This window comes from Talpa europaea (genome assembly GCF_964194135.1).
Source record: "Talpa europaea genome assembly, chromosome: 14".
In the NCBI taxonomy this organism is placed as follows: domain Eukaryota; kingdom Metazoa; phylum Chordata; class Mammalia; order Eulipotyphla; family Talpidae; genus Talpa; species Talpa europaea.
The window spans coordinates 17,903,023-17,914,645 of NC_140082.1; the positions used below are offsets into that span (position 1 = coordinate 17,903,023).

An 11,623-nucleotide genomic window follows, 5' to 3' on the forward strand; every position below is an offset into this window, starting at 1 on the left:
AGACAAAAGCCACAGGGCGCATAGTAGCTGCTGTACCACGTTCAGCCCGCTGCCCCGGGCTCCCACCTTCTAGGGACTTCCCTTTTCCCTGTCCCAGAACTGACTGCCAGTGAGGACCCTGTGGGCTGGGATTTTGAAGCAGTGTCAGGGGAAGGGCCGGTGAACGCAAGGGGAAGCCCAGCTGGCCGGGGCTTGCCCTGTGCTCCGGACTCTTACAGGGGAAAGCGCTGCTCTCTGCAGGTACCCCCCCTCCCCACCCACCCCCTCCCCTCCACCCACCCCCTGCAAGGCCGCCCCCCCTCCCCACCTGGCCTGCTGAGCCCTGGCTTTATGCTTCAGACCATGGAGTCTGGTGTCTTCCAGACTATAAGGGGGGGTCGGCCCCTAGTGACCTACAGCACCTGCCTGCCCACGGCCCTCCTTGGGAAGCAGCAGACACCTGGGTAAGAGGGAACTCAGAAATCCACCGCTGGAAGCCCAGGGGAAAGAAGAGGGGAGGGGAGGCAGACAGGACAGCAGAAAGTTGAGAGAGAGGGAGGGGGAGGAGAATGGAGGGGGAGGGAGGAGGGAGGAGGGAGAGGGGGAGGGAGGAGGGAGAGGATGAGGGAGGAGGGAGAGAAGGAGGGAGGGGGGAGGGACGAGGGAGGAGGGAGAGGGGAGGGACAGGAGGAAGGAGAGGAGGGAGGAGGGAGAGGAAGAGGGAGGAGGGAGATGAAGAGGGAGGAGGGAGAGGAGGAGGGAGAGGAAGAGGGAGGAGGGAGAGGAGGAGGGAGAGGGGAGGGACAGGAGGAGGGACAGGAGGAGGGAGAGGGGAGGGACAGGAGGAGGGACAGGAGGAAGGAGGAGGGAGAGGAGGGGGGAGAAGGAGGGAGAGGAGTAGGGAGAGGAGGAAGGGGAGGAGGGGGGGAGGAAGAGAAGGAGGAGGGAGAGGAGGATGGAGGAGGGAGAGGGGAGGGACAGGAAGAGGGAGGAGGGAGAGGAGGAGGGAGAGGAGAAGGGGGAGGAGGAGGAGTGGGAGGAGGAGGGAGGAGGGAGAGGAGGATGGGAAGAGGAGGGAGAGGAGAAAGGGTAGCAGGAGGGGGAGGAGGTGGGAGAGGAGGAGGGAGGAGAGAGGAGGAAGGGGAGGAGGGAGGAGGAAAGAGGAGGGAGGAGAGATAAAAATGAAGAGACGGAGACATACAGAAGAAACCGAAGAAACCGAGTGGGCGGAGAAAAAGAGCGAGACAGTAGTAATGCATGGATCCAAAGGCGCAGAGAGAACCGAAACCAGCAGTCAACATCGGGAGGGGGAGGGGAGCAGGGGGATAGGGGAGGGAGAGGGGAGACAGAGGAAGAGAGAATTGAGGAAATGCAAACCTCCCCAGGAAGGAAGGAGCCCAGTTACCAGCCCAGGGAGAGCCTTGGGAGGATCGGCAAGAGCCTGGGAGCCACAGACGTTGCCCAGACAGAGCGGGACCTGCCCACAGGGAGGTCATACAGAGCAGCAAAGGTCTTCCTGAGGGGAGGGAGGGGGGATCTGTTTGCCCATGGAGCAACTTTGTGCAAAAAGAGTTGCTGCACCAGAGGCCTTACTCTGTGATCTGAGCCTGTCCTCAAATATCTGGAAATTGTCTCCAGATTTAAAGGGAGCATCATTTTCCTGCATTCCTCAAACCCCCAAAGCATCCATGACCCCAGAGCAATGAGGAACCACTGGAAATGACCAAAGTGCTCTCCACCCAACGCCCACCAAGCCACAGTCCTCCTTTTAGAAGCTCCGGCATGCTCTAAATAAGTCCTCTCGGGTCCTTCCTTTTTGCCCCAAGCCTGGGCCTGCCTCTGCACCCAGACACCTGTTTCCAGATGAGACCAGAGGCAGCGGCTCACCTGGAGCAGGAGAGGGGAGCCGCTTTCAACCATTCTCTGTGCAAACGGGAGCTGACACCACTTACATGTCAGGTGCTGAGCCAGCTTCTGGGGGAGGGGCGGTGACTCAGAATAAAGGAACAGCAGCGCGTTCAATTACCCAGTCGCTGGGTCTACAAGCTGGAGTTGAGACCCAAGTCCTATCACCTAGTAGCTGCGTGGGCTTGGCGGGTCGCCTCCCCTCTGTGAGCCTCAGAGGGGGTAGGTGAGGGGGTAGGCCGGCACCTGCTGTGAGGGGTTGAGGTGAGAGACAGAGAGTTCCTGAATGCCTGTCACAGAGCCTCACACACACACACCTGACACCCGCAAGGTGTCTTCTTGTTTTGACTCTGATGAGGCAAATTGAAATTGCACAAAGAAGCTCAAGTGGTGTGAAAAACTCTAGGGGGCCAAGCAGCATGAAGCGGGGGAAGGAGGTAGAGGAGGGCCTGGCCTGTGTGGGGACCTGCGCCAAGTGGCCCCCGGGGGGGAAATTCTTGGCTGGGGAGGGAGATTGCGCCAGAAGACTTTGGGGCCTATGTTTTAGAAAGAGAAAGAGAGGAAATGAGTCCAAAGTAGCCTGAAAACACAGGGTGAGGCGTTATGGGGGTGGGGCCACCCTTGATTTACCTAGGCCGAAGATTTCTTTGCAGACTTGTGCTGGAGGAAGCCACGTCTCAGGCTGTGGAGGCCTCTGCCGCAGCTGCTGTGACCCCAGGCCTGATGTAAAGGGAAAGCAGGCCCTGCCTGCCACCCCGCCCCAGGCTCAGGCTCCACCCTGGCCCCAGCCTCTGTGCCCTGCCCAGTGCCAGTGCGGCACCTGCCCCCCTGGCAGCCACAGAGTGAGGATCTCCACCTCTCTTCCTTTTTCCCTCTCCCTCTTCCCTCCCCCCTCGATCCCCCTCCTCCACCACCCTTCATGACTACAGTTTGTAGGAAACAACAGAAAGAAGGAAAATGGGGTGTCAGCAGCAGGAACCTTCCTCCCGGAAGGTTCTCTAGGTAGCAGGAGGTGGTGAAAAGGGCTGGAAGCAGTTAGCACCAGCAGGGCTCCTGGAGAGTGAGGCACCACGATGGCCAGCTTTTAGTATGCAGTCAGGTACTTAGTCATTACTTTAATTTTTAAAAATGCAGCACCTAGAAACCCACTACCCGGGTTAAAAGCCCACACTTGGTAAAAAAAATTCTCTAACTCTAAAGTGTCTCCCTGAGCCCACTGCCCTCCCCCACCACTCGAGGACACTGCCGTCTGCCTCCTGCAGCCCTGACGCCATGTGCTTGATCCCTTTCTAAGTATGTAGTTGAATATGAGACTCCCAGTAGCCATCATGGTATTGGGCATGATGTGGACCATGTGCTCTGGCTGCTGTATGTGGTGGTGTGACAGCCACTTCTGAGGACCATTGGAGCCCGTGCTTGCTTTTGGTCTTGTGGCCAGCATGGCCAAGATGTTTTTATCCATGTCTCAAGGAGACAAGTGTAGGGGTGAAGAATTGGGTCAAAAGGTATTTGAAAGTCTTGGGGAAATTGAGGCTGATAGGAGGAAGAGCTTGGTATGATTCGGGTGACTAGAGAGATTTTCCCAACTTAGGACAACTAGCAGATAAGCAAACCAAAACTGGAGGCGTAATAAGGACAGGGGATTAGCCCAAGTTCCCATGGGGGTCCCTGCTTCTGGGCTCCCCTACATTGTGAGAAACAGAATGGCCAATGTTTCCTGATCATCAGTTCTGTGGCAGAGGCTAGGGCTGGAGCTCGAGATATGGAAATGGATCAGCCCCCACTTCACCCCAGAAGAGCCCTTGGCCTTTGGAGGAGTTGAATAATGGGGGAGAAGGGTGCGTACAGAGAGACCAAGAAGCAAAGCAGGAGTGACTGTGTTACTTGTGTTGCAGATGCAGTGAGGACAGCAGAGGGCACTCAACCAAGCTCACACTGGGAAGGCTTCCTGGAGGAGGTGACATCTGCCCCTAGAACACAAGAGAAAATATAAACACCAGAATGGGGATGTATGGTAGGGAGGGTATTCCAGGTAAATAACTGGAATATTGGTGCAGATATGAAGTGCAGATATGAAGTGCAGATATGAATTTCAGAAGTGAAGGGATGGCATGTTCTCATCCGATCTGTGCACAGCCCGCTTTTATTTACATAGGTATTTAATGGATATTTGACTTCCAGTTTGGAAGTACTCCTCACCCCTCACTTTGTCCCCTCAGCATGGAGGCATCTGTCCTGCAGCTGGTAGCCTTTGAGCAAGAGAACTTCCAAGAACAGCAAATAGAATTCTCCAGGGAGTGCCTGAACCTGGGAGACCGCAGCATCCCCAAAGTGCACAGCCTGTCACCCCGGCCCTGTGAGCACTCCCATCGCCATGGTAAATTAATAACAAGCAGCGGTAGGTGCCATTCACTGGGCGCCTGCTCTGTGCCTGCCACTGTGCTCTCTCTCCCAGTCCTCATTTCAAAACCAAGAGGGAGAGGAGAGAGGCCTTTTCTCCTTCCCATTTTACAGATTGGGAAACTGAGGCTCAGAGAGGTGATGTGATTAGACTGAGGTCACACTAACAGACATGATTCTGGGCTCCAGAGAAATGTTGCTTTTACTACAGAAGGAGCCCTGACCTGTCACTGAGGACAGGAAGAGACCAAGTGTCCACTAGTTGTCCCCTCTCCCAGGCGTCAAGTCACCCCGAGAGTTATCGTAAGCAACTGTTGAACACCTGCTGGACATCAGGCACTGACAGAGGGCTTTGCCTAGATGATCTAAACTGCTGTATGAGGGAGAGGCTATTCCCCTTCGACAAATGAAGAAACTGAGGCACAAAGGGGTTAAATCCCTTGGCAAAAGTAGTGGTAATAGAGTCCAGATACAACTCAGACTGATCAGTATCACCCAAAATGCCTTTGTCACCATGCACCCTGCCTTTCTGGGCTTCACTGGACCATAGTAATGCCCATATAAAGCAGGAAATTATCCCTTGGAGGTAGTGACTGTACCAGCTCCAGTGCCTGTGGGCTGAGGTCAGACACAGGACCAGCCACAGTCTCTCCAGCCTGAATATCCCCAGGGGATGTGGTCAGCCTGGATTGCCAGCATCCTGGGACTCCCTGCAAGACAATGAGCAGAGACAGACACTGAGGTCAGACAGGCCTGGGTTCGAGTCCCATTTCTGCCTTGGCCTCGGTTTTCTCACCTCTGAAGTGGAGAGAGTAAAGGTTTCCCACTGAATTATTCTGAGGCCTGAAGGAAATAATGCGCTATGAGACTGGGACCTTGTGGGCAGGTGGTGAACATGGCAGGTGACATGCACTGAGGCTTTAGCCAAGTCACCCTGACCCAGGGGGGCTGACACAGAGACACTTCTGCCTTCTGTATCCCTTGTGTGGCAAACACAGCTTCAGCCCCACCCTCAGACCCAAGGCCCAGCTGGAAACAGAAGCTGCCTGCCGGATGTGGCCAGTTTGGATTTTCAGCCTTTTTTTGGTGCCAGTGACTCAAACCCAGAGTTTTCTTCTCAAACAAAGATGCAGCTGGTTTCTTGTATGAAGCCTGGGGCTGTGTCCAATGGGAAGGGAAACGTGGTAAGCCAGGGACCTGGGTCCGTGGCAGGACCAGCAGGTCTGTGGGGAAGCAGCAGTGGAGGAGGAATAGACGGAAGTGAGCTCTCCTTCAGGGAGGGGAGGAGAGGCTTGCGGGTCAGAAACCTGGGAACATCAACTGACTCCTGCCCCCCCACCCCGGACCCCATTGTGTCACCTCTCACAATGACCCCTCTGAGCCTCAGTTTCCTCATCCATATATTTAAATACCTGCCCTACTGCTCTCCTTGCTTATAAGGTTGAAATGAGCCATGGGAGGTAAGAAAAGTCACTGAAATAATTATTTTAGATCCTCACTCTGGGCATCATACTCCTGGAGAAGACAGGGGATCTGTCTTTTTCCATAAGCTCCAATCTCCAGCAGCTTCCCTCACGCTTGAATCATGAAAGACACTCTTCACCGTGCTTTCTCTGTGCTGGACTTGTTCTGTGATTCTTCTTTTAGACCCTTATAACCTCTTGACAAGGTAGATCATTCTTTCTTTTACTGAGTCATAATGAGTTTAAGTGACTTGTCCAAAGTCACACAGCAAATAAATGATGGGCCAGGATTAGACCATTGGTCTTTGTTTCCTGATTCTGTGCTTTTAACTCCTACCTGGTACCACCTGCCACTCATCCATGTATCTGTCCATCCATCCATCTGTCCCTCCATCCATCCACCTATCCATCTGCCATCTACTTACCCATCCATCTATTCTCCATCTTTTAATTCATCTACTCATCTCTTCCTCCTGCTAGCCATTCATTCTCCATCATCCACCCACCTACTCATCCATCCACCTATCCATCCATTCATCTATCCATCTATTCATCTATCCATCTACCCTCCCCCATTCACCTCTTATTCATCTATCCATTCATCTGCCTATCCATTCAATGATCCAGTCAGTCAGTCAGTCAACTAACCAGTCTTTTCTCCTCTATTCCAGACCAGGCAGGACTAAGACAGGCTCAGCACTAGTCTGATGACTTAACATCTTCAGTTTGGTCACTCCTGTGTGGGTTGGTTTATTCCTCAGACGAGGATCTTGAGACACATTCTACTTCAGTACATGGTGGTAACCAATCAACCTCCATCTCCTGGCTCCAGTAGCCCTCACGCAGATGCTACTAAATGCCAGTGTCCCCCTCAGTCCTATCTTGCACCCTGAGAATTTCAAAACATATATAGAACAAAGGTCTCAGCCTCAGTCTTCTTATCTGTGAAATGAAGATCATTCTGCCTCCCCCAGAATCTCTGGTCCCTCTGACACAAGCTCACTACCCATCCTTAATCAGGTTGTACTGGACCCCCCTAAATGACTGAACCCCTTCATATGCATGATCACATTCAAGTCTCTTAAATATCCGAAAGGTAGATCTCACTATCTTTTCCCTGCTGCCCATGCTAATTACTGAGTGTCTTCTTGCACCAGTCTTCTAGTGCCGGACTAATCTTAGAAAACACATAATTCAAGCACCTGTATTAATTTTTCCCTGATCCCTCTACTTCCTGGGCTATTATTTATTCAATATATTTCACTTTAAATGACCCTTTGAACACAAATAAATACATTTTAAAAGAACCTTTACATCACTTTTATGAATGGAAAGCTAGTAACACCTGCTACAAGTAAAAAATATCCATACAAAATCAAACAACAAAGAGAAGCAATACTATCATACTGTTGCCTGCTCAAGATGGGGCTAATGGCCTGTCCCTCCTTAGTTACAAACAGAGATTAGCAAGTGTTAAAGGCACCATAACATCCAACAGAAACTTTCTCCAGCTGCTATTGGGTTTATAAGAAAATATTTTATGTGTTACTTTACCCCAGCAACTTGTAGTACTTACATCATGCATGAACCCAGCATCTAGGGAAATATTTTGTTTACATAATTACATGTATTCTCTCATTTAATCTTTCACAAGTGCCGAGAAAACGGTATATTGGCTGACAACACCAAGGCTCAGAAATGAAGCCACTTGCCCAGTGTTGCAGCCGAGAAACGGCTGACCGTGGATCGAATCCATTGGCATCAGGACTGCTCTGCAAGGGGCAGAGGGGAAGGCTAATGTGAGCAAGGGGCCGCTGCTAATGATTTCTCTCCTTTGTGCCTTGGCCTCTCCGGGGCCTCCATACCTTCCCCATCCTGATCACATCCAGCTGAGTCGCCTTTGAGCAGTCCAACTTCTGGGGGGATGTTCATCCTGGAGATGGGAGAATACCCACCTGGGACACATGGTCCAGCATCTACCACAGTGTCCAGCTCATGTCCTTGTGGCCTGTCTGGATGGTGAGTGGCTCCTGGTTGGGTTAGGGGGTCAGTGGGGCAAGGAAGGAGCAAATCTGAGGTCTGATGGCAAATGGGGAAATTGGGGTGAACCATCTCTGAGCTGTCCAAGGGCAGACTCTTATTCACCAGGCCTCCCTGATAGACTCTACTTGGGGCCCAGTCCCTGCCAGGATAGCTGAGCAAATGAGAAACACAGAGATTTCTTCCTTGTGCTATAGAATGGATTCAACATTCAAGTTGTTGGATAGATACTTCCTGTCTCCCTTGGTTCTCTTTGTAGAATGTTTCCAATCCCTGGCCCCATGTCAGCCCCTCCAGAGGAGCTTTAAAAATCCCGATGCCCACCTAAAACATCAAACACGCAGATTGGAGCTTGTGCAGTGACCGAGAAGAGGATGTTGCAGAAAGGCAGTATGAGCTTTTTGATGTTAAAACAATTTGTTGAATGAGCCCCTTTATGGTATTTTACTAAGTTAAATAATATAACTTGAAGAAGATTCAACACCAACACGGGTGGCATTATCCCAAGCAATTCAGTTTTTCCAGAATCGTGTTGATACGAGTCATGAACCAACCACATCTTCACTTGCCAATGTTAGTCTCCCATGGTATCCCACTTCTGCTTCCATGATGGGAATTTCATTAAGAATTTCTGCGAATGTCCATTTAAGGCTCTCAACCAGCTGTTTTGACACCACCAAATTTATTTATTTATTTATTTTTAAGATTTATTTATTTATACAAGCACTGGGTTCAGTCAGAAGCACGGGAGGGTGAGAGAATTCACCAGAGCCAGAGTGGGGAACAGAACAGGCAAACTGATGAAATAGACTGCTGAGGGGAGCAGCCGAAGCAGCAGGAGCGGCAGGAGAGGCCTGCGAGCCATGTGGGACTCTCCCCGGCGGCCTGGGATCGAACTGGCGCTGCAGAGGCTGCGGGCAGCTTCACAACCCAGTGCTCAACAGCTGCGCCACCAGGGGAGGCCCACCACCAAATTTACTTAGTGGGTTATCCAACCAGTTCATTCCCAGTGATTTTCTCAGAATTGGAGACTGATTGCCAACCTTTGTCATGGTCCCTTTACAACAATTCATAGATTGATCTCTGTTAATGGCCCTTAGAAGTCAATCTATGTCAAAGGGGGCTTGTCTGCAAGCTTGATCTGCCAGGGCATTCCCAGTAGTTTCTAAGGCCCTGCTGTCCTGGGCAGCAGCCTTGTGGGCTATTGAACTTTGCCTACTCTGAATGGAGAGGTGCTGTCAGCATAGAATGTATACATCAGATTTTGAGGACATAGTAATAAAAAAATTTAAATATGTCATTAATATTGTTATATTGGTCACCTATTGAAATAATAAATTTTGAATATACTATATTAATTATAATATTTGAGATTATAATTTTACATTTACAATGACAATATTTGAATGTGTTGACTTAAATAAAATATTGCATCAGAAAAAAATTCCCAATACCCAAACCCCAGTCCAGACTGATTAAATCTGAACCTCTGAACTGGGGTGCAGACACTGATATCTTTTCCTCATCCCCTCAGTAGTCTCCACATAGCCAAGGCTGGGATCTGCTGGTTTAATCTCTGTTACTGTCTTAGTATGAGCCACCAAGATCTCCCCACTGAGTGGCTCTACCTCCTACACCCCCCACCCCCACCAGGTTCTCTGTCTCTTTTCTGGTCTTGTCTCCTGGAAGTTAGAGGGAGCTCTAAGCTAAACACCTTCCACTTACAGCCTGCACTCAAGCCCTGTGGGTTGACCTGTTTCTGCCAGACTCTGCTGCAGACTCGGGGTGCACAAGCTCAATCTGAAAGGCAAGATCCCTGACCTCACAGGAGGCAGCTATTTAAAACCTAATCTCAGAAATCAATCTAGAACGAAAAACCACCTTAGTGCATGCTGCACACGTGCCATCCATGCCGTGAGCTGGGAGAGTGGAAGAGGGGCCTGTGGCTCTGACACGAGGCTGGAAGTGGTCAGGGAAGCCAGCTCCTAAGGGACTGAAGCCAACCACATGAAGATCGGTAGAGAAGCCTTCCAGGAAACAGTGACGCGAAGTACTTGAAGCAAGGGTGAGCTGGGTTTGACAAAGTCACAGAAAAGAGGCTGTGTATTGCAGCGGGGCGGTGGTGGTGGGGGAGAGGTTTGAAATGAAAGAGAAGCAAAGAATGTGTCTCTGAAAGTTTCTGTTCTTCACAGGTTATGGGATGTTGATCAAGAACCTTGACTTCTCTGAGCCTCTAGACCATAATAATAAAAATAATGAATTTGGAGGGGGAAGTACTTGGTGTATACCAGACATCTAAGTGCCTCAGATTTATTAAACCATTTAATCCTGATAAGAGTTCTATGAAGTAGACACTATTATCATCTTTTCATAGAGGAGGAGGGTCTCTCCAGACTGGACAGCAGCCACCCCGGGGGAGTCACAGGGTAGCCTGAACTGATTCAGCTCTCTCTCCACACCTGTGAGGTGCTTCTAAATTATCTCTCCTGTTTCTACTTCACAAGTCTCACCTGAATCTCCTTTCTAGGACTCTCAAGAGCACATGATCTGCTAGTGTGAAGGTGTCAACTTCAAGGGTAACACCAAGGAGACCAGGGGGATGACATGCCCTGTGTCTGGGTCTGTGGCTTCTGTGGCCGCGGGGGCCATATGAGGGCCTCCAGTGGGATGTAAGCATCTCTCCTCTAGGCCCTCATCCTGCCCCCTGCTCCAAGCACAGATTGACTCCGAGGCTGTCCCCCCTGTAAGATGTAACATCAGACATGCAGCAAAGATCATGGTGCCTCCTAAATTCTGGCCAGCTGGTGGCTAGCATTTCACCTCTAGAGAATTGATGAATTGCATATTAATGTAAGCAAATTTGCAACTGATTCTAAAAAGGTGGAGGATGGAGAGAAAGGGGCTTCTAAACCCAGATTGGAGTGGAGAAATAAATAAGAAGAGCAGAGCTGATGTGGACAGATGTGGATAGATGGGTCCGGATATGTCTAGGGAAAAAGAATATTCAGGAAAATATAGATCCTTTGGGGAAATGAGCAATATGGCCTCTGAGAGGGAAGATGTGTAATGGAAAGGTCTTGACTCTACCATCGAGGTGTGGAACCTGGGGGAGCCCTCTGCCCCTTTCTATGTCTCAGTTTCACCAGCCATACAGTAGGCACATCGGACTCCTTGATCTAAACAAGACTTGCTGCTCTGAACTCTCAGGAGCTGCAGATGACCCAAGTTCAGGCTCCCACAGGTGAGAGGTGGGGCGCAGACTGCAGGAACAGATGGAGAGCTGACCGGTCCAGATGTGGGGGGAAGGGCCTGGGTCCCAGGCAGTGAAGCTGGTTGTCTCCACACTGTCTTCTTGCTTTCCTCCCAGCTGGGTGGGCAATCAGTACCCAGCTACTGTGGATTCCAGTACCCCTGGGAGGCAGGTGACTTTCGGCTCTGGAATGAGTGGGTGGCCTTCCAGCCACAGATGTAGGCCATTCGCTCCCTGTGTGACAAGCAGTGATAGAGAAGGCTGCTTCCCTGTCCTAGCTGCTGAGCCCCCCAAGTGAGTCCACGCTGTGCACCCCTCCCTTGCTCCACGCCTTTCTCAGGCTCAATTTCTCTGTTCAACCCACGCAAATAAAAATTCCTAACGCCAAAATGTCTCCGTGGTCCCTGAATAGATGTGCACCTGAGGCCTCCTCACCACTGGGGTTTGACTTCCTCAGTCTGAAAAATTGTAATAATAATAAAACTGCAAGCCCTGCAAAGGCTTTACATGTACGTTCAGTGTAGCTTTTGAGCTACACTAGGAGGAAGGCATTATGATTCCCATCTAAAAAGTGAGGAAATTGGGG

The 11,623-nt window shown here is 50.7% G+C and overlaps 1 protein-coding gene across 1 annotated transcript; it reads left to right on the forward strand.

The window, feature by feature from the left end:
- Positions 1-342: 342 nt before the first annotated feature.
- Positions 343-11,335, forward strand: CRYBB1 (crystallin beta B1; the record flags this gene model as incomplete). The annotated part of the gene is given in 12 exon segments (XM_084253219.1): positions 343-443; positions 4,104-4,261; positions 7,642-7,663; positions 7,665-7,699; positions 7,702-7,766; positions 10,315-10,338; positions 10,342-10,375; positions 10,378-10,456; positions 11,155-11,174; positions 11,177-11,256; positions 11,260-11,285; positions 11,287-11,335. Coding segments are annotated over 12 exon segments (693 nt in total).
- Positions 11,336-11,623: the final 288 nt, after the last annotated feature.